Source organism: Argopecten irradians, chromosome 9, assembly GCF_041381155.1.
Source record: "Argopecten irradians isolate NY chromosome 9, Ai_NY, whole genome shotgun sequence".
NCBI lineage: Eukaryota > Metazoa > Mollusca > Bivalvia > Pectinida > Pectinidae > Argopecten > Argopecten irradians.
In genome coordinates, this window is record NC_091142.1 from 17741489 (window position 1) to 17763957 (window position 22469).

The window sequence follows — 22469 nt, forward strand, 5'->3', positions numbered from 1 at the left end:
TTCTATAGTGGTATGAAGAAAAAAAAAGAATTAGATAGCCGATCAGAAAGTCAGATTATATATAATATTCACAACAGTGACATGTTAAAGGTACACATATAATTTTTCACAAATGGTGCTGCTTAGAATTATTTAGAATATTTTAACCTTTGAATAATTAATATGTAAATTACCATCTGATTGACAGGTATTTGCTCCACCCCCTGATGGTTACCGTTTATGTGTCATAGCAACCAACGTAGCAGAGACATCGCTCACCATTCCTAACATCAAATACGTGGTGGACACAGGAAAGGTTTCTGGATTCTTTGGTCAATTTTAAAAAAGTTTCTTACAGTTTGTGTGATAGTCAAAGGATAAAAACAGAATTTTCTTGTCATGTCAATAATCATTATCGGTTATTAACTTCAATGTGTACTCCTAAAAAATAACACTATGACATTTGTGATATGTAAATATATCAAGATTTCTAAGATTGTAATTATTTTGATATGTCTTAGAACTTATTCACTGTACATGTACTTTCTTTAAGACAACCAAAAACTTTGTTTGACTTCATAAATGATAGATGAGATTAATCATTTATATAAAAAAAATGTCTTAACTTTCGACTTTCAGGTTAAGACAAAGTTCTACGACAAAGTGACAGGTGTGTCAACATTTCGAATCACCTGGACTTCCAGTGCCTCAGCCAATCAGAGAGCAGGAAGAGCTGGTCGAACAGGTCCAGGACATTGTTACAGGTATGTTATCGAGTGGTCATTGATTCTATGCCGTATTTAGCCAGGGATAATAAAACAGTAACTCTTTGTATCATATTTACAAATTGTTAGGTATTACATGTTATGATCATGCATGGTGGCTGAGTAGTGTCCTTTCTGATAACTATTCCTCCATCACCGCAAGTGTTGGCAGTTAACTGGTATTTCTAATGGGATGGTGGGTGTTTTGCCAGAAACAATTTTGCACTACGACATATGTGTAACTTTATGTACTTTATTTCAGACAGTACTCATATGTGTAACTTTATCTACTTTATTTCAGACTGTACTCATATGTGTAACTTTATTTCAGACAGTACTCATATGTGTAAATTTACGTACTTTATTTCAGACAGTACTCATATGTGTAACTTTATGTACTTTATTTCAGACTGTACTCATATGTGTAAATTTACGTACTTTATTTCAGACAGTACTCATATGTGTAACTTTACGTACTTTATTTCAGACTTTACTCATATGTGTAACTTTATCTACTTTATTTCAGACTGTACTCATATGTGTAACTTTATTTCAGACAGTACTCATATGTGTAAATTTACGTACTTTATTTCAGACAGTACTCATATGTGTAACTTTACGTACTTTATTTCAGACTTTACTCATATGTGTAACTTTATCTACTTTATTTCAGACTGTACTCATATGTGTAACTTTATTTCAGACTGTACTCATATGTGTAAATTTACGTACTTTATTTCAGACTGTACTCATATGTGTAAATTTACGTACTTTATTTCAGACTGTACTCATATGTGTAACTTTATTTCAGACTGTACTCATATGTGTAAATTTACGTACTTTATTTCAGACAGTACTCATATGTGTAAATTTACGTACTTTATTTCAGACAGTACTCATATGTGTAACTTTACGTACTTTATTTCAGACTGTACTCATATGTGTAACTTTATGTACTTTATTTCAGACTGTACTCATATGTGTAACTTTATGTACTTGATTTCAGACTGTACTCATATGTAACTTTATGTACTTTATTTCAGACTGTACTCATATGTGTAACTTTATGTACTTGATTTCAGACTGTACTCATATGTAACTTTATGTACTTTATTTCAGACTGTACTCATATGTGTAACTTTATGTACTTGATTTCAGACTGTACTCATATGTAACTTTATGTACTTTATTTCAGACTGTACTCATATGTGTAACTTTATTTCAGACAGTACTCATATGTGTAACTTTATGTACTTTATTTCAGACTGTACTCATATGTGTAACTTTATTTCAGACAGTACTCATATGTGTAACTTTATGTACTTTATTTCAGACTCTACTCATATGTGTAACTTTATGTACTTGATTTCAGACTGTACTCATATGTAACTTTATGTACTTTATTTCAGACTGTACTCATATGTGTAACTTTATTTCAGACAGTACTCATATGTGTAAATTTACGTACTTTATTTCAGACAGTACTCATATGTGTAAATTTACGTACTTTATTTCAGACTGTACTCATATGTGTAACTTTATGTACTTTATTTCAGACTGTACTCCTCAGCTGTGTTTACACACGACTTTGAAAAATTCTCCCCAGCTGAAATTACGAGACGACCTGTGGATGACCTTGTCTTACAAATGAAGGTAATGGAAAATTCTCTTTATTTTTCATTTACTATTTCATATATATCAAAAGTAATTTTTGCATGAATGATATTATTTACCCCATCAATGATCATCATCAAACTTGAACATCTTTTAAAAACAACCCTGTTTGATTTTTGTATCTTATTGGTCCCTATCAATTTATATTCAAGTTCTCTTTAATAACTCAATGATTTACACACTTTGAGAGAACGGAATTCCACTGTATAACATTATCATTTAGTGTGTTCATTATAAAAAGGCCATAGATTATTAAATTCAATTGATGAATTTTAAATTTGTATGATTATCTTGATCCATATTTATTTATTGGTGTCAATATCTGCACATGTACAGGATATGAACATTGATAAAGTGATGAACTTCCCCTACCCAACACCCCCCGACCCAGAACAGCTCAAGGTAAAACAAATTTTAATAAAATTTTATATTTTCTAACTTACCAAGTAGTTTGTTGCTTTGTTTTGCTCTGTTCATTATGTCATAGCACTGTGATGTTGATAATATCTATCAAAAACAAATAAATTTGGTCAATATATTCAATACATGTACATTATATAGATGGGATTGTCAGGTTTAAAAAAATTTCACAAACCTTCATGGAAATTGTGTATGCCATAATTTATGCTCACATTAAAAAAAATGTTTTCTTTTTTCAGTGCATTTTAATTTCATTCTGGTATATAAATTACAAAAATATATGATATTTAAAAAAAATATTCTGATGTAATATTCTATCATAACTTTTGAATGATATTTATCTCTGCCAAATTATCAGGTAAATGAAATCATTAATTAAATAGATATATCTGAAACCTTTAATGTTATGTTACCTATGTCATCATTTAAATTAAAAAAAAATTATCTTAAGTAACGTTGAATTTTGTTTGAATTATTTTCAATTTTTTAAGGCTGCAGAGAGCTTACTGGTTTCATTAGGGGCTCTAACATCTCCTGTGTCACGCCCTAAATCCCAATTCAAAAGTAAAGATGATCCAAGTAGGATTACACCTCTGGGTCGGGCCATGGCACACTTTCCTGTCTCACCAAGGTACTCCAAAATGTTATCTCTTGGGCACCAACACGACCTCCTCCCTTACGTAGTTGCCATGGTCGCGGCATTATCGGTCGCCGAAGTGTTTGTGGAGTTACATCAGCCGCCAGATGAAGCAGGAGAGGTAATTGAAAGTGTGACTTATTTAGTTGGACTACAGCATAGCTTTTTAGGATCTATCGCTGTTAATTTCCAAACCTGTATTACTATTTATTTAGGCCATTTCTCTCTTTCATGTTTCCATAAAGTAGGAAATTTGTGTAAAGAACTAAAAGCTATGACCCAAAGAACTTTCTGTTTAGACTGGTAACACCCTATACAGCACTGAAATATTGAATATTTGAATATTGAAAATGACATTTCATTTTAATTATTTCAGAAGGAGGACTTTAAGAAGAGATTACAGCATTTTAAACAGATTCAGAAGATGTGGGCAGGCACTGTAAGCTGTTCCTGATTATTGATTAATATACACAAAACAATTATCAAAATATGAGTCAGTCACATAGGTGGTGTCTGTACTAATTCATTCTTGTTTGTATTGGTTATATATCCTTTTTTTGTTAATTTCTAAGAGTTCAAGAAAAAGAATTCCAATGATAAAATCAGTGCTTTCTTAAAGTTTTCTTAAAATATTTTTTTAAATATCAAATTAAAGTAGTCTAATCATGATGTCAAAAACAGAAAGAGTTATCAAAATTAGGAAAAGTGTAAAACAAAACAAAATTTAATGATTACTTTGCTGAAAACTTAAGAAAGATGCTATATATCAACAATGTTCTGTATACAGTGGACCCTCCATACTCTGAATACTAGTGTAGAAAGATGCTATATATCAACAATGTTCTGTATACAGTGGACCCTCCATACTCTGAATACTTGTGTAGAAAGATGCTATATCAACAATGTTCTGTATACAGTGGACCCTCCATACTCTGAATACTAGTGTAGAAAGATGCTATATCAACAATGTTCTGTATACAGTGGACCCTCCATTGTCTGAATACTAGTTTAGAAAGATGCTATATATCAACAATGTTCTGTATACAGTGGACCCTCCATACTCTGAATACTAGTGTAGAAAGATGCTATATATCAACAATGTTCTGTATACAGTGCTAACAATGTTCTGTATACAGTGGACCCTCCATACTCTGAATACTTGTGTAGAAAGAGGCTATATCAACAATGTTCTGTATACAGTGGACCCTCCATACTCTGAATACTAGTGTAGAAAGATGCTATATCAACAATGTTCTGTATACAGTGGACCCTCCATTGTCTGAATACTAGTTTAGAAAGATGCTATATATCAACAATGTTCTGTATACAGTGGACCCTCCATACTCTGAATACTAGTGTAGAAAGATGCTATATATCAACAATGTTCTGTATACAGTGGACCCTCCATACTCTGAATACTTGTGTAGAAAGATGCTATATCAACAATGTTCTGTATACAGTGGACCCTCCATACTCTGAATACTAGTGTAGAAAGATGCTATATCAACAATGTTCTGTATACAGTGGACCCTCCATTGTCTGAATACTAGTTTAGAAAGATGCTATATATCAACAATGTTCTGTATACAGTGGACCCTCCATTGTCTGAATACTAGTGTAGAAAGATGCTATATCAACAATGTTCTGAATACAGCGGACCCTCCATAATCTGAACACTTGTGTCCCCAGCTTTATAATCTGGATTGATTCTGTTTACTTAATCAATAATTAAATCCATTTCTTAATATTTCTATTCAGATTGGGAGTGTCTGGATTATCATGGGTCCAATGTTTATAATTTGTGTATTTTCAGGGCCACTCACTGTTGCTAGGCGACCTGATGGTTCTGTTAAAGGCTGTAGGGTCTAGTGAATATCAGGGCTGCACTCCAGAGTTTTGCCAGAAACATGGCATACGTTTCAAGGCCATGAAGGAGATAAGAAAACTTCGAGTTCAACTAACAAATGCTGGTACAACATGACTTTCTCTAAACAGTTAATTTTACTAATATTTTTTTGATATACCATTGTTTGTCTTAATTTGACGTTGGGTTCTTTGATTTAATTATAGATGCAGATATACTTTCTTCCTTTAATTTTGAATTTCATGTTATATCATTGTAATTGATTTATAAACTTGAAAGTATTATTAATAAATGCTAACAGTTTAATGGCTTTGTACAAATCTTTTCATTTCCATAATTACATAAATTTTCAACAAATAATAGTCAGAAACATTGCCCAGTCAAAATGTTATAAAACAAGTTAAATTTCGATTTGCTAAATGAATTAATTTTGAATTTATTTTATAATGATACTATGATACAATTCATGTAATTCCGCTTCACTACAATGCTGTATGATACACTCCAATATAATATGCTCTACAATATATCTCTTATACGAGTGCAATGGAGCATATCATAGAGCAATTTGTAGTGTACCAGAATGAGAGGTCTAATCTTAATTACTGTGTGTAAACCAACTTTTCGTGTGCGATTTATTTTTGCAAATTTCGTAATCAAGGTAAATTTGTGAAAAGTTAATCTCCATGAAATCATATCACAGACCAAATCTTGCAAAATTAAATTCAAAGATATCTCAATTCAATTTTAAATCTGACAAATTTATTTTGTGCGAAAATGTTTTGAAACGGAATTTACGAAATTTTGGTAGCCGTGAATGAAAGTTGGCTTACAGTAGATTGCCATTGATATCATCTATCTATGTAAGAAATGATTGTTTAAAATTGTCTGTATTTAGACAGTAAATGCTGTTAAACTGTTTAAAATCACCTGTATTTTGACAATTAATGCTGTGACACTCTGTATTTTGACAGTTAATGCTGTGATACCGGATGCAAACCTTTGTATTGATCCAAAACTTGACCCTCCTAACGACCTTCAGTCCAAACTACTGAGACAGATCATCCTAGCCGGCCTCGGAGACCATGTAGCCAGGTACATCAACATAAACAATAAAATAACTGATGAAACTACTGACTTTAGCCACATACTCTCACTGCCCTAGTGCTACATTGGACGGTAGACATAAAGTCAACTTTTTGCACAAATGAGGAAAAAAAGTAGATTATGATTTATTAGTATGGATATAAATAAGTGCATTTTGATGATGCAATATCGGAAATGCCCATTTATAAAGTATGGTGCTGTACATAAGACAGCGTGAAAAGCGCTAAAATAAAACTACCGCTAATAAGTCTGCATACAGTATTTAAATACAATTTACCAAAATTCTGGAAAGGAAAGATGAAAACTAACCAGATATAGAAAAGTTGTAAATTTCAGAGATGCGTCACAGCTGACAGATCTGTGTGTGGATTTGATTGGTTTTAACATCATATATTAATAGACAGGGATATTTAAGGACGACCTCCCTGTATGCAATCTATTGTGTGTCTGTATGGTTTTGGAGCTACGGTGTATTTTTGTTGATGTTTCTTGTGCTTTGTATCTTCCTATCTCATTGGCCCTATCTCATTGGCCACCAAAGACACCACACAACACACCCTAACCCAGTCACATAACAGCCAACAGAGCAAAATTTATTATGGGGCAATAATTGCCATTCATTCATATATAAGAAATAAGTTATTTTGCCTCTGGTGTATTTGTATGCACAATTACTTCTTCATTAATACTGGACCCAGGTATAATATTCTGTCTTTGCATATTACAGAATTAGCTCCCTTTCTTTTAGGTATCCATTGCGACGTTATTATTTTGTGGGCACAATTTACATCGTTTTCTCCAAAAAGTATGACATAACCCTCGCAAACACATGACGTCACAATCAATACCTACCCGCAAGGGCAGGTAACTGTAATATTCAAATACAGAATAGGATGTTTTGTACCTTTAACTGTACACACATATATTGTATTTGTATATTTAATGCAGTGTTAACATTTTACTAATAATAATTTTAACATCATCTATTCGACAGGAAGTACCCTGACCCACCGCCGGGTGCAGATGATGAAGCTAAGAAGTTGAAGTATGCCTATCAGGTTTGTACCTTAATTTTGTAAAATGAACAGGCCAAATGATGTATAGTCTCTGTTGTTTAGATTCCTTGATGACACACTTAGACCACACTCCTAATAAATGTGTATTTTCCTAGCTTGTTCTTCTTCATTAACATAAGGGAAAATGTAGATTGAGTCATGCATGATTAGGAGACATCCTGGGTAATTTCCAAAACAGTTACAACAGTTTCTTTGCATCTTATTTTTGTTGTTCCCAGAAAATAGTTCTTCAGATAAACGACTGATATGTAAAGATAATTTGATATAAGTGGGTAGTAGTACACTTTGTCAACATATTTTGTTTTCCTTCTGTAGTGTGTAGTGTAAGTGGAGCTGCTGTTTTCTGTTTTGCAGTGTACTGAGTATTTGTTTATTCTGTTCTGTTTTATGTAGTGTAAGAGAAGTCATAAGTTGTTGTTTTCTGTTTTGTAGTGTACTGAGTTAGTTGAGTATTTATTCTGTTCTGTTTTATGTAGTGTAAGAGCAGTCATAACTTGTTGATTTCCGTTTTGTAGTGTACTGAGTATTTGTTTATTCTGTTCTGTTTTATGTAGTGTAAGAGAAGTCATAAGTTGTTGTTTTCTGTTTTGTAGTGTACTGAGTTAGTTGAGTATTTATTCTGTTCTGTTTTATGTAGTGTAAGAGCAGTCATAAGTTGTTGTTTTCTGTTTTGTAGTGTACTGAGTTAGTTGAGTATTTATTCTGTTCTGTTTTATGTGGTGTAAGAGAAGTCATAAGTAGTTGTTTTCTGTTTTGTAGTGTACTGAGTTAGTTGAGTATTTATTCTGTTCTGTTTTATGTATTGTAAGAGCAGTCATAACTTGTTGATTTCTGTTTTGTAGTGTACTGAGTTAGTTGAGTATTTATTCTGTTCTGTTTTATGTAGTGTAAAAGAAGTCAAAAGTTGTTGTTTTCTGTTTTGTAGTGTACTGAGTTAGTTGAGTATTTATTCTGTTCTGTTTTATGTAGTGTAAGAGAAGTCATAAGTTGTTGTTTTCTGTTTTGTAGTGTACTGAGTTAGTTGAGTATTTTTTCTGTTCTGTTTTATGTAGTGTAAGAGAAGTCATAAGTTGTTGTTTTCTGTGTTGTAGTGTACTGAGTTAGTTGAGTATTTATTCTGTTCTGTTTTATGTAGTGTAAGAGCAGTCTTAAGTTGTTGTTTTCTGTTTCGTAGTGTGCAGAGTTAGAGGAGCCATTGTTTATTCACCCTTCCTCTGTACTGTACAGACAAAATCCACCGTATGTTGTGTATCAGCGTATAGAGGAAACGTCAAAGCTTTATATGAAAGGTACAGTGATAATAGTATCTGTAATCATGTATAGATTATTCAAATATTAATATTTTTGAATGTATCAATCAGCATACAGTAATTTAGATACATATGTATATTATTATAGATAAATATTATTAAATCTAAAATTTTGTAGTCACCATCAGTCACAAAAATATTGAAATGTGATAAAATTTGGTTTAAAATTGATAATGTTTTTCCTATGGCATGTCCAACTCCAGAACTAGAGTTTTTTTATACATGTGTATATCAACTTATAATTAGATTCGTGTGGCAAAGGTCAGTGTAACAATTTTGGTGCACTGCAAGTTATTTTTGCGTTTCTCTGATAATTCTCAAATGTTCAAACAAACTACCAGACATTATTTATATTACTCCTTGAGTCCTTGGATGAGGTATAGATGCTACACTGGTTGTAATTTTTGCTGAATTTTCAACAACATAAGATATGACCTTGATTGACTTTAAATTCCAGGGCTTGTTGCTGTAGAACCAGAATGGCTGCCGATCTTTTGTCCATCACACTGTACATTTTCCAAACCTCTTGATGACCCCGCTCCAGATTTTGATGAGAAGAAAGGCGAAGTGAGGTGTCACATGACTGGTACATTCAGTCGCTGTACGTGGGCCCTACCAGCTGTAGAAATGGACTACCCCCTGACTCTTGAGAAGTATAAATGGTTCGCAAGGTTCTTACTTGAAGGAAAAGTTATACCCAAGCTAGCTAAGTTCACCAGCATGATGTTATCATCCCCGTCAACAATGGTGAAAACCTGGGCAAAGTGAGTAAAAGCTTGTGTTAAACTGTCAAACCTGTCTATAGAGACCAACCAGGGGACAAAAGAAAAATAAGCCAAATGATATTTATACACAGGTCAAATTGTGTCATAAACGGTGGTCTTTATACAGAGTGGTCGTTAGGCAGGTTTTATATATGATATTATTTTATCAAATGTTATTGACACTAATGATGTTAATAATAAACCATTAGTCTGTATAAATGTTTCCCATGGTTTGATACAAGATAAAAATCATTGATGATGGACTTTTCAAATCACCCAGCACACATGAAAATTATTGCCAGACAAATGCTATATGTTCTTAAAATAAATTGCATGATTTCCCCCCTCCCCTTTCAATATTGTCCATCTCAATGACACAATTCAATCTAAATGTTGTTCCCTGTCAGTTTAACTTTGCAGTTCATTGAAAATTAACACAAAGTTCGTAATTCATACAAACTAGGAAATGGGTTTGTTTAGATCACCTGAGACGAAGTCTCAATTGACCTATTTTAGCTTTTTGTGCGTCGTCATGTGACAATGAACAATTTACATTTTTGACTTCTTCTCCAAAACTGCTGAAGCAATTTCAATGAAATTTTGCACAAACCTTCTTAGGCACAAGGCCAATCAAAATTGTGATTATATGGTCCCCACCCCTCAGGGGGCTGTGGGAGGGGCCAAGAGGGTTAAAATTGACTAACATTTCAAAAATCTTTTCTCTACTCACAGGTATGGTAGAATCAAATACTCTTCATAGATAGAAAAGTTTTAGGGTCCTTTACAGAAATTGTGAATTATATGACTCTGGAGTCTCACGTTTCCCCTTGGGGAGGGGGTAAAGTTTACTTTAGTGTATATAGGTAAAAGACATTAATTTTATGAACATTATTTGTTCAATTTTCATAGGAAATGAGTCAAACTTTAAAGAATTATTAATCTGAGATATAGCATTTTGAAATCCATATCAGTCCTCACTGACCCCCCTGGGAGACCAGAGGGGCAGGGCAAATCAGGTTTGAAATGACTAAATTTTCAGAAAATATTCCTTCATAGATTAGAAAGCCAAATTAATAAAATCACTGACTTCAATGACCAGTATATAGCGTTATGTGTCTTTGTTTCTATCTATATTCAAACTCAGATGACCGTTTGGACCCCCCTCTTGTTTAATAAATAATATTTTTGCAGAGAACAGAAATTGGGCACAAAGATGTTGGACCCCATCTTTAACTGTGATTTGAAGTATCAGAGAGTTACTTTTAGTCCCACTTTTAATTTTTTGACTGTTGTCCTTGTTGCCAGGTTACAGCCGAGGACCGAGGTGCTGCTGAAGTGTCTGGCCGGGGAGGGAGTGGACAGTAGAGATACACTTATCAACAAGTGGAAGGCACAGCCCAAGTGTAAGTGATGGAGATATGTCACCCATATGACGTCAGCTAGAAAATAAATCATTTGTTAAAGGGACAATTCAGTAGAACATTAAAATTTATATATATATCATATAAAACCAGTTCTAATGGAAATTAGATCAGTCGGTTTTACTGTGATATGCCTGAAAAGCCCATGCTTGCGACATGTGTGTGAAATGTTCAAACTTGCTCGTTGTCCGCCATTACACACTGTGGTCGAACTTCTTGTATGCCGAACCCTGTCCCTTGCTCGTAAAGTAATGCAACTTTTGGCTAGAACTGATGATATCGCTCTGACAGTAGTGTGTTTACCTTATTAGGTGAATTGTCTTGCCTAAAAATCATTTTATCACCTTCTCAGTGGTTATGAAGTTCATTTGTTTAACGTGCATGACTTTGGCTCGGGTATGGATACAGAGTCAATATTGTACCTGCTTAATGGTATTGATCAACGATTTGATATTTCAATGATATTAATTTAAATACTTAGGAATGTCGTGGGATTTGTCAATGTTATACGTTATATGTTTCATAAGAAATGTAGAACAATACATTTATGCTATATTTTGCTTCTTGGTTATGTAAAAGAATTTGCCTGAGTGAATTGGCTCTTTAATAGATTTTTACATGAGTTTGTCAAGTGGACAGGGACATCTCAACCCGAGTGAAAGATTTTGGCCGCCAACCCTCCGATTGACCAGCCACTCTTCACTCAGATTGAGATATCCCTGTCCACTTGACAGACCATGTTCGATTATTTTTCTCCCATACTTAAATACTGGGTGGTATTTTTAGGTCACCTGAGACGAAGTCTCAAGTGACCTATTCTAATCGCCTTTTGTCCGTCGTCGTGCATCGTGTGTTCGTAAACAATTTACATTTTCGACTTCTTCTCAAAAACCGCTGAAGCAATTTCAATGAAATTTTGCACAAACCTTCTAAGGCATATGGTCAATCAAAATTGTGAATTATATGACCCCCACCCCCCAGGGGGCTGTGGGAGGGGCCAAAAGGGGTAAAATTGACTAAAATTTCAAAAATCTTCTCCTCCACTCACAGATGTGGTAGAATCAAATACTCTTCATAAATAGAAAGGTCTCAAGGCCCTCTACAAAAATTGTGAATTATATGACCCTGGGGTCTCAGGTTTCCCCCTGGGGAGGGGGTTAAGTTTACTATAGTTTATATAGTGAAAACACATTTTGGAGCATTACTTGGTCATTTATAATAGAAAATTAGTCAAATGTTGTCAGAATTATCCCTATGAAATGGCCATTGAATTCTATTAACAAATTTTCCATGACTGACTCCCAGGGGCCTTAGGGGTGGGGCCAAAAGGGGTCAAATAGGCTAAAACTTCAAAAATCTTCTTCTAAAATTCTGGAACTGGTAGAATCAAATACTCTTCATAGATGGAAAGGTCTTAAGGTCCTTTACAAAAATTGTGAATTATATGACCCTGGGGTCTCATGTTTCCCCCTGGGGAGGGGGTCAAGTTTACTATAGTTTATATAGGAAAAACACATATATGAATATTTTTTGCTTATTTTTCATAGGAATTTAGTCAAACTGGGTTAGAATGTTTAGCCTGAGATAGCATTTTATCGTCATTTCCATATTGATCCTGGCTGACCCCCAGGGGCCTTAGGGGCGGGGCCAAAAAAGGGTCAAATAGGCTAAAACTTCAAAAATCTTCTTCTGAATTCACAGATTTGGTGGAACCTGATACTCTTCATAGATTGGAAGGTCTTAAGGCCCTTTACAAAAATTGTGAATTTCATGGCCCTGGGATCTCAGATTTTCCCCTGGGTAGGGCGTCAAGTTTACTATAGTTTATATAGGAAAAACACATTTATGAACATTATTTGCTTTGTTTTCATAGGAAATTAGTCAAACTGGGTTAGAATTATTAGCCTGAAATAGCATTTTAACACCAAATCCATATTTGTCCTGGCCTGGCCAACCCCCAGAGGCCAGAGGGGTGGGGCCAAAAGGGGTCAAATAGGCTAAAACTTCAAAAATCTTATTCTGAATTCACAGATTTGATGGAACCAAATAATCTTCATAGATTAAAAAGTGAAATTTATAAAATCACTGACATTAATGACTGACTTCTTGTTTGGTTTTGTTGTTTAACATTGGCAAAGCAAATTGGAATTTTACATGTAAGCATAAGGTTTGGTAAAATAATACACTATCAAAATGAAAAAAAAAAAAAATAAGAATTCTAAAAGGTTCAACTTTAAAGTTTATTCTAATTCGTAAATACTTTTTACAGATTTGAACCAACTTTGCAATGCTTTTCTGTAGCAGCACACAGGTGACCGTCAAGGCCTCTTGGGCCTCTTGTTATAGTGTTGACATCATAGAAACGCCTCAATGCATCAAAATTAATGATGACTTTGACAATAGTCTTCGCTTAAATCGATAACATCACGTCATTATCAAGCACGTGAAAGCTGTCTTTCTTTATGGATGAACTCCTGGTCTTTAGAAACCTTTTGTTCTTGAAAACAAATTACCAAGATAGGTTGTATTTGTTTTCTCAAAATTCTTAGACTGACTTTTACTGAATAACTTTGATCCACAAACTTTTATAATATTCACTGAAGTACAGAGTATTTATGGTTACAAAACTTTATATTTATTAATTAGAGAGGCCGCAGGACTAGGTTCATTATTTGTCTTACTGTATTTGATTCACATCCATTATTATAACTATGATAATCATATTCAATACTTTCATCCACAATATTCTAAAATTGACTTTCCTTCATTATCAAAACATGACATATCCTAATAGTCATAGAAATTTTAATATTAGTCTCATACAGATAATGAATACCTTTGATTTTGTAAATATTTGTGTTTTTGCCTTATAATAATCACTTTATTATTTTGATGTATTTCCAGATCTATTTGATGCCTACAGCCATTGGATACCACAGTCAAACCACTTCGAGTTGGAATCACTGTGGCCGCCAATCACATGACAGCCACATAGGGTCAAGGACAATGTAGGTCAAGGACGTTTAATTAGGTCAGGAGACTGCCGAGGACAAGTGGACATACAATTCTAATGAAGGAGAACCTGAATCATTAAATTATGGATCTGGACAGTGAAAATCTGGTATTTTCTATTAAAGGAGCTTTCGTAATACTGATACCTGGCTGTATAATAAACACAGATGGTGTTTCATCTGACCCAGAAGATGACGGGTGTCTTCAAAATTTTAAAGACATCATTTAAATGATCTGCACAGAGATTTACAGATGTCATCTAAATTATCCGTAGATAGTTTTGGAGCTTTTGTCAAAATGATCTGCAAAAAGTTTTTACATATGTCATATAAATGATCTGCATATGTACAGATTTCATCACACTTGTCTAGATGACTAAGACTTCATCTCGATGGTCCAGAGATAGACTACCTGACTCTGTCTGGATGACTACAGACTTCATCTCGATGGTCCGGAGATAGACCAACTGACTCTGTATAGATGACTACAAACTTCATCTCGATGGTCCGGAGATAGACCTACTGACTCTGTATAGATGACTACAGACATCATCTCGATGGTCCAGAGGTAGACCAACCGACTCTGTCTGGATGACTAGACTTCATCTCGATGATGGTCCGGAGATAGACCAACTGACTCTGTATAGATGACTGCAGACTTCATCTCTATGGTCCAGAGATAGACCAACTGACTGTCGGGATGACTACAGACTTCATCTCAATGGTCCGGTGATAGACCTACTGACTCTGTCTGGATGGTCTGGAGAACTGTGTATCAGTGATAAAACACTTTTAAACAGACACATTGTAGATAGTCAGTATATGTCTGACACAAGAAACTTCAAACTGAAGGTTTACATCAGACAGTTACTATAGAACATCATCATAAATGTATGCGTTTGTAACACATATTTGAACGGATTTTAGGAAATCATTTTTAATATCAAATGGTACATGATAGTGCCAAAATATCTGAAATAAAACACTAAACAAAAAATTGTCTTTGTTTTGCATCATTTTATTGTTTCTGTTTGTAATGAATCTTCTTCAATAATATAATTGATACTTCAGCTTCTATCCTTGGAAAACTAAATGTGTTTATATTAGTGCAGCCAAATTTTAGCGGAATTGCGAAGAACTGTAAATTATGATTAATTAGTGCAAACATAAATGAGCACAATTCTGTGGTTCAATAGCGGAAATATCCTTAAAGTGAATAGTCGGGCAAAGTAAACAGTGGAAATGTATTCATTGGCCTTCCAAAAGTTCTTACATGTCAAAATGACAGTCAAGTTTTGCTTACGTTGTCCAGTTTTGACCATTGAAATTATGGAAAAGCCCCCTGTAAATTTAGCACATTTCTAAAAATAACTCTTTGAAAGCGAGGCTGTGTAGAAATGTCAACACAGACATAGCCAGATGGGAGGACATGTTAGGATTCCTATAAATTAAATTAACTTCTTTGCATGCAGAGCGATTTGACAAGAAAGTTTATTTTTCTGTTTCATAAGAAATTATGCTAGATGTATTAACACCATTCCTACTGACTTTAGCCTTCATTTGCCCGACTTTTCACTTTAAATCAGCACTATATCAGCTAAAATAATATGACATTATTATACATTGCATATAAGCATTTGTAACAGGAGAAGAGAAAATGTAGCAACCAAACCGGGATTCGAACCCCGGACCCTCTGAACACTAGCCGAGTGCTCTACCCACTGATCTACCTGGGCACCGATGATCGACCCAGTCCAATCCAGCTACACATTATTGAATCATGAAGCACTATGTAAATTGTCATCTTTAATTTATCCTACACTAACAGAGGTTTTAGATTTAGTGTCATTGTAAAACCCCAAGATAACAGTCATGCATGGCCTTTTAAGGACATCCATGTTTCGGTGGTGGAAAAAAGCCTGTTATCTAGGGTCAGTGCCTGTTAACTACCCTTGACCTCTATAAACAATGACATGCCATCAGAGTTAAATTTGACATTGTGACAAAATAGTGGCCTCTGCTGGATCTTTTGTAGCACATTTTGATGTCAAAATTCTTCCAAATGTAAGTCACTGTAGTACTGTACCTTGTATGAAATAATAAAACGAAGATATGTGAAATGAATATTCACACAATCACTTATTCATATATTCTGCACTTCTATGAAAGGAAGTTTCCATCTTTCTTCAGTATATCAGGTAGTACTATGTGTTCTCCGTATCTCCCAAATAGTCCAGAATCAAGTTTGTTCTGATGGTTCCATTTCCTCCATCTTTTTATCCCGTTTTATCAACTTTTCCTTGATATCCTCGGGAATTTCCACAGTGTCCAGATTTTCCATGCCTGGTTGTGGCTCATCCGAGATCAGCATGTCAATCAAGTTCATCATAGCGTGAAAATTTTCCTCATGCTCCTCCCATTTATGGAATTCACGCATGATTATATAAGTGTTTTTATCCTTCACAAATGCACGGCCATTCTTTGTAGCACACAGCTGTAACAGTCAAGTTTTAGAGCTCTTATGGGTAAAAGTAAAGATATCTTTCTGTAACAATGGAGAGGTTGTATGATGTTATAAGTAAAAGTAATCATAATTCCCATTTGTATATCTTTGAAGTCTTCACAATTTTATACCTCGTCTAACTTGAAAACCCTGCTTGATTTCTTGTTCCTAACCAAGCATTACACTTCATTTTCAATTTGTGTACTTGTTTCAGTTTAAATACTGGTTTTAGTAAATGATTTACAATTTGGAGGATGGTAATACTTGAAAAAGAATTTGCATTTTAAAACACAAAATATCAAAATGTTGACAATTTTCTAGCATATTAAACTGACTTTTGGATAAAAATTTCACAAAATTTACATTGCCATCAATATTATAAGCTTACAGTATTGATTGACGGGAACAAAGAGAGAAGAACATGTTTAACCTCTCACCTTGAAGATTGTCTCCATGAGCATTCTTCTGATTTCCGGGTCTGGCTCTCGTGTCTTGTCTGGAGGAAGGTACTGGAGGTCGTCAGGAAGTTTATCATTGTCCTCGTCATCAAACTCCTCTGGACCAGCCAGGGGAAGCAATAAACGTGGCAGTAAGTCAACACTATCACTTAGCAACCATTCATGGCAGTCTGAAAATTGACAGAGAGAACTAAACTAAGATTAAACCAAATAAGTATACATGTATTTTGTAGCAAAGGCAAAACCAGTAAATGTATACTCATACAATACATAAAACTATTTGAAAACATACCTTGCTAACAAAAAAATATATAAAAGAGCGAGTCCAACACGGTAGTTCCTTCCAGTAAGCTGATTTTTTAATCAGATAGTTGTTGACATGTTTCGACTCTAGGCGAGTCGTCTTCAGAACAACAATCAATCAATTGTGACGTCATGGATACGCACGTAAACAACAAAAAGTAACTCATACATCCACAAGACAAGAATTTAAATACTACTTATATATTACAACATTGCTATTAAATCATCAGCTTTTTGAACAGAACTGTCGTGTTGGACTCACTCCTTTACGATTTATACCTAGATTCGTAGTGAGGCCTCTTTATTTGTCTGGATCCACGACCAGTTTTATCGAGAATGTCTACGATTTGTACATCCTAGGATGTTGTGCCTCCATCCCATGAGTGAATACTTATATATTCTAGTATCTATATCATAATCTATCACTATATATGTCATGTTTTACTACATTTATTGATATTAATGTCACAAAAAATGGATATCAAATTACTAACCAACATCAAAGCAGCAGTTTTTTAAACATGCTATAATGCCATGGCGACGAGTTTTAGACTCCATGAATTCAATAAAGGGTAGAAGTCTCTGAACCACAAACTGATCTTGGGCCATGACCTTTGTCCTGATTTCACGAATCTGGGTCAGGTTACCAAGCACTGTTGCTAGGTGATGAAGATTAGCTTTTGGATTGTATTTAGTACTACAAAGAGCGTTTACCAGATTCGGTACGCCCTGATCAGCTTGTAGAAACACCTTAGCAACCTTCTTAGCACAATCCACTGTCCTTGTTATATTGGATAGCAACTTGCAAACATAATCTGCCATTTCAAATTCAGGGTCCAGCATATTTTCAACAAGTTCAATTGATAAGTTTGGGTAAGAAGGCAGGGATAATAATCTGTTAGATGTTGTTTCCTGCGCTGCTAGATTGATCAGAGTCTTGTAACTCTTTTCCACAATGTCTTTTGTGTCATCCTTCAGGAGGGAGACAATCCCTTCCAGAAATTTGTCACTTGTGCCCACAAATAAACAGCCATCCTTTCCTCCACTTAGTCCCAGGAAATACTCAATAGCTTTACCCTTGACATCCAGTTTTGCTCTAGGGTTCAGGAATGGACCAAATTCCTTTTCTAGATGTTCCTTGTCCAAACCTTCCATATTTTTTTTATTATTTCATGAATACCTGAAAAATACATTTGTCATTAGAAATGTAAGAACTTTACTTACATGTATTTCTAATATTTTATATGTATATGATTCAATGATTTAAACCAACAGTATTATAACCCAAAACATGCATTGATAAGTTATCTAATTACTGTAAAATTTGATGTTCATTATCTACTCTGTAAACTCTGTATGAACGGTTCATATAGAGTTTACAGAGTATATAATGAACATCAAATTTTAGATTGAAAGTCAATGGAATTACTATTCCCCTGTCATGAAATAATGAATATCTCTTATTCCATCCTGTCACTTTTTGATTATATATAAATTATGAGATGTTAAATTATCTCCCTTGAATTAAATCCCACAGTAAATTACATGTACAGTACAGTTCATCTACAGTCCGTATAGTTTATGGAAATTGAACGCAGCCCATTTATAACTGATTTATATGATATTTAATATACAAGAAGTAATTAACACTTATAGAATTTGACGAAAAGCAGTAAAGGGATTTTAATTTTTTAATTAACTTTGTTATATATTGGAGTTATTGCCCTTGTAAAACGTGAAATGGGCCATCCCTTTCTGATCTATAGATAAATTAACGTAATTATTTTACAGAAATCATAGAGTTATTGTTTTAGAGGTCAGTGAACACAATTTTTAAATAGTCCTGCAGTCAAAACCATACTTTACAGTAGGCCTACTACATGTGTAGCCAACTAGATATCTACTGCAGTCAGTCAATAAAAATAAACCAGTTCCCACGAGCAGCATTTTACGGTGGACTTTTTAGATTGATGGATAACAGAAATCTAATCATCTTACTTGATACACATGCGTTCCTAAAATACACTTACAGTTTAGTTGGGATTCACACGTGTTTATGTAGGAAGTGACATATAAGGTCAAGGGGAAGTCACTCCCGATTTACTTTCCGTGGGTAGTCCCCCTTTGGTACTTGTTGAAAAATGGCTGCCAGTGGGTAGCAACGAGGACACTCTCAAGTTTGATCCTGAAACAAGAGTAAACTTGACTCCTAAATATAAGTGCGGTCATATTATAATGTCTCTTAAATCAGTGTGATATAGTTATTTATGACAAAATAAGGTTCTAATTTCCATCACAGAAAATGCCAATAAATATTGAAACCGGAAATTACTTTTCTGGATCAGGTGTGTCCAATAGAGACCGTGTGGATATAATTTGCATATCAAATAGGTGACATGCCACAGTAGGCTAACAGCCGAGAGGACAATGAGCTAGTGGAAATACTGATATATCGGATTTTCTGTTGTTTCCTTTAGTTGATTGAGACGAAAACGAATACTAAAGCTGTGTAATGGAATAATGAAAATGTAACTGTGAATTGTTTGGTGGATTTGACGTTAAAATGTTGTATATTTGGTAAGTATACAGCCAATTTTCTGCTAACAAGCTCTGCACATACTAATATTTTGACAACTGTGATTATATAGTCTTGTGGCTAAATCTATACCTATGTATAACACCTTTGTTTATAAATGGTATCAGATTAAGTATGGACAGAAATAGATTGTTTATTCCTCACTGGCAAAAAGATCTATTGCTATCTGATTACCTCTGATGTTTGGTTATTAGTAAATAGTGGGCTGTAGTACTTAAGGTATCAAAGTGTAAAGAATATTTTGGCACGTTACTGCTTTACATGTATGTATATTCACAAGATCATTTATATTCAGAAAATATATCACAAGGCCTTCTAGTAAAACAGTCTGAATATATAATACCAGTGTAGTATATTAGCATTACAGACAGATCTTCACAATGTATTGTATCAGAAATATTGAGTGCTATACATGCTGATTAGTTAATTAAAATCAAAATATCGTAACATTAATTATAATTTGTATTTTTCTATTTATACTGTTTAAATTTTGTCACAAGTATAAATAATTGAATATAACATATTGTATAATAGCATTAGGATCAACACAATGAAGTGTATTATAGATATTGAGTACTACACATGCTGATTTAAATATAATTACTCAAACTTAAAATATTGTAGCATTAATTATAATTTGTATTTCCTATTTATACTTTTTAAATTTTGTCACAGGTATATTTTTCATTTTTTTGTCTAAAACAATTGTAATATTGAATGACCTGCTCACATTTCCATTGTTTTTCTTGATACATATTTTCTTAATCTCATTATGTCTCACCTTTCATGGGTTAATTACTTTTTTGTGCACCAATGCAGAAAACAGATAAAATCAGTACAACGTTCCTAATCTTTGTTGTGCACCAAAGCAGAAAAACAGATGAAATACAACGTTCCTAATCTATGGATTGCCCTGAACAGGAGTCATACCTGGGTCATCCTTGTTCTTTAGTTTTCACAGTAAAATTTTGAGGATTAAGTCAATGATTCTGTAGGCGTGCATGGTTATATTGATATCAGTTTTGGGTGGTGTAGTGGTAAGCCACTACTGACCTAGTCAGCTGGGGAATGATCCCCGGCATGGACATGCAAAGGCCATAGGTCACCTACCAATCCTGTTGTTTTTCTCCGGACACTCAGGTTTCCTCCCAATTTAAAGTGTACACAGAATGGTTTGGTATATAAGGCTTGATAAATGTGTGATTCTATAAAATTTAGAATGGAGAAAGTACGAGTTTCATAGCGAATACGGTATTAGAGATAATGCGACTTTTCTCTAGGACACACCTGAAGCCCCCAGCCATTGACCCCGATTCGGGACCCCTGACCTGTGACGTCACGAGGACAACGGGACCGACTCTACTCGCTTAGATAGAGTGGCGATTTTCTGTGTCTGCCATCTAATATAAACTATCTGTTTGTAAATATCGATTTTTACAGACACAAGTACCTGTGTACATGTCCGATACCTATTTAATATTATCCTCAATCACAGATATGAGTTTGGAATACGCTTGAAAATAGGAATTTATACCATGCATATATTGATGTACCTGTCGTAGATAAATGAACATTTCTGCGCGATTTCTGCACAATTATACACAATATAATGTTTATAATAATCCACGTACGTTGTAAATCTACGGTATTTGGAACCACATATACATGAATATTATGTAAAGGATTCTTGACTAAGTTATCCAAAACCCGACTCGGGTTCGGGTCGTTGTACTGGTCAAATCTGCTTTACAAATTTCTGACTTTTTCATATAACCTACCCATACGAATTAAGTTATGATTCTAAACAGAATTTTTCGCATATATGTAAATGCGTCTATTTATTGCTTTTTATCTGAAATCGATCCTTTTTTTTTTTTTGACAAAATACATTCAGCTTTCATATAATACAATACATCCGGCGACTTGTTGATATTTCGCTCAAGTTCATTTATTAGTGTCTTTAATTGAACAAAATAAATCATGCACGAGTCAGACGAAAAAAAGACTGAAGATGTCTATGTCTAATCCAAGTTGCAGATATCTAGTATAGAACAAAATCAGAACTGTACTTCCAAATAGCCAATGTCGTGCTGCGTTTATCTCTGTACCTGTATACTGCAGTAACTAAAACGCGTGGTCAACCGAGACTAATGAGGGGGCTTATAACCAGATTACGTAAGAAAGGTGTTTAGTGATCTGTCACGCTTCGTTGATTAGCTCACGTCAGGTGTCAAAAGTAAGATCACAGGTAAGTTAGCGATGGACCATCATTTAATTGTTGTATAATGTCATATTTGTTTAAAGTTATAAATCCTTGGTTTACAGTAAAATATACCGTTCGAACATAACATATAACAAGTGTATAAATCACTAGATGTATACATAATTGCATATTTCAGAATGACCAATGTATACATTTGTCTCGTATATATATTTCTAGTTATATGTATATGTATTTTCATAACAGAAACAAGAAAATTATTTACAAATGGCATGTCGAGAAAAGAAAGAACAATGCAAATATGATGCACAATGTCAGAATTTTGATATTTCTGGTAGTTGCTAGATTTTGGATATCCAAT

General features: G+C 34.1%; 3 protein-coding genes across 5 annotated transcripts in view; 2 read left to right on the forward strand and 1 right to left on the reverse strand.

Annotated features, from left to right (window-relative positions):
- The window catches only part of LOC138330574 (probable ATP-dependent RNA helicase DHX37), a 29105-nt gene extending 14078 nt beyond the window's left edge, over positions 1-15027 (forward strand). The window contains exons 12-24 of the mRNA XM_069278137.1: positions 188-295; positions 619-743; positions 2300-2396; positions 2754-2819; positions 3329-3595; positions 3851-3913; positions 5288-5444; positions 6313-6433; positions 7440-7503; positions 8696-8810; positions 9289-9595; positions 10901-10998; positions 13921-15027. Of these exons, the coding sequence (XP_069134238.1) occupies positions 188-295; positions 619-743; positions 2300-2396; positions 2754-2819; positions 3329-3595; positions 3851-3913; positions 5288-5444; positions 6313-6433; positions 7440-7503; positions 8696-8810; positions 9289-9595; positions 10901-10998; positions 13921-14000 (1668 nt within the window). The 3' untranslated portion in view covers positions 14001-15027. The remainder of the gene's footprint in view (positions 1-187; positions 296-618; positions 744-2299; positions 2397-2753; positions 2820-3328; positions 3596-3850; positions 3914-5287; positions 5445-6312; positions 6434-7439; positions 7504-8695; positions 8811-9288; positions 9596-10900; positions 10999-13920) is intronic.
- Positions 15025-19384, reverse strand: LOC138331674 (protein HGH1 homolog). The gene is made up of 4 exons (XM_069279406.1): positions 19322-19384; positions 17786-18471; positions 16968-17158; positions 15025-16521 (listed from the first exon to the last, which is right to left on the reverse strand). The coding sequence occupies exons 2-4, from the start codon at positions 18444-18446 to the stop codon at positions 16267-16269; spliced, it is 1107 nt and encodes a 368-aa protein (XP_069135507.1). The 5' UTR covers positions 18447-18471; positions 19322-19384; the 3' UTR covers positions 15025-16266.
- Positions 19385-19394: 10 nt separating this feature from the next.
- LOC138331673 (coiled-coil domain-containing protein 74A-like) overlaps positions 19395-22469 on the forward strand; it is a 28265-nt gene continuing 25190 nt past the window's right edge. For all 3 annotated transcript variants that reach the window (XM_069279403.1, XM_069279404.1, XM_069279405.1), the window contains exons 1-2: positions 19395-19510; positions 19769-19868. The gene's annotated coding sequence lies outside the window, so the exon portion shown is untranslated. The remainder of the gene's footprint in view (positions 19511-19768; positions 19869-22469) is intronic.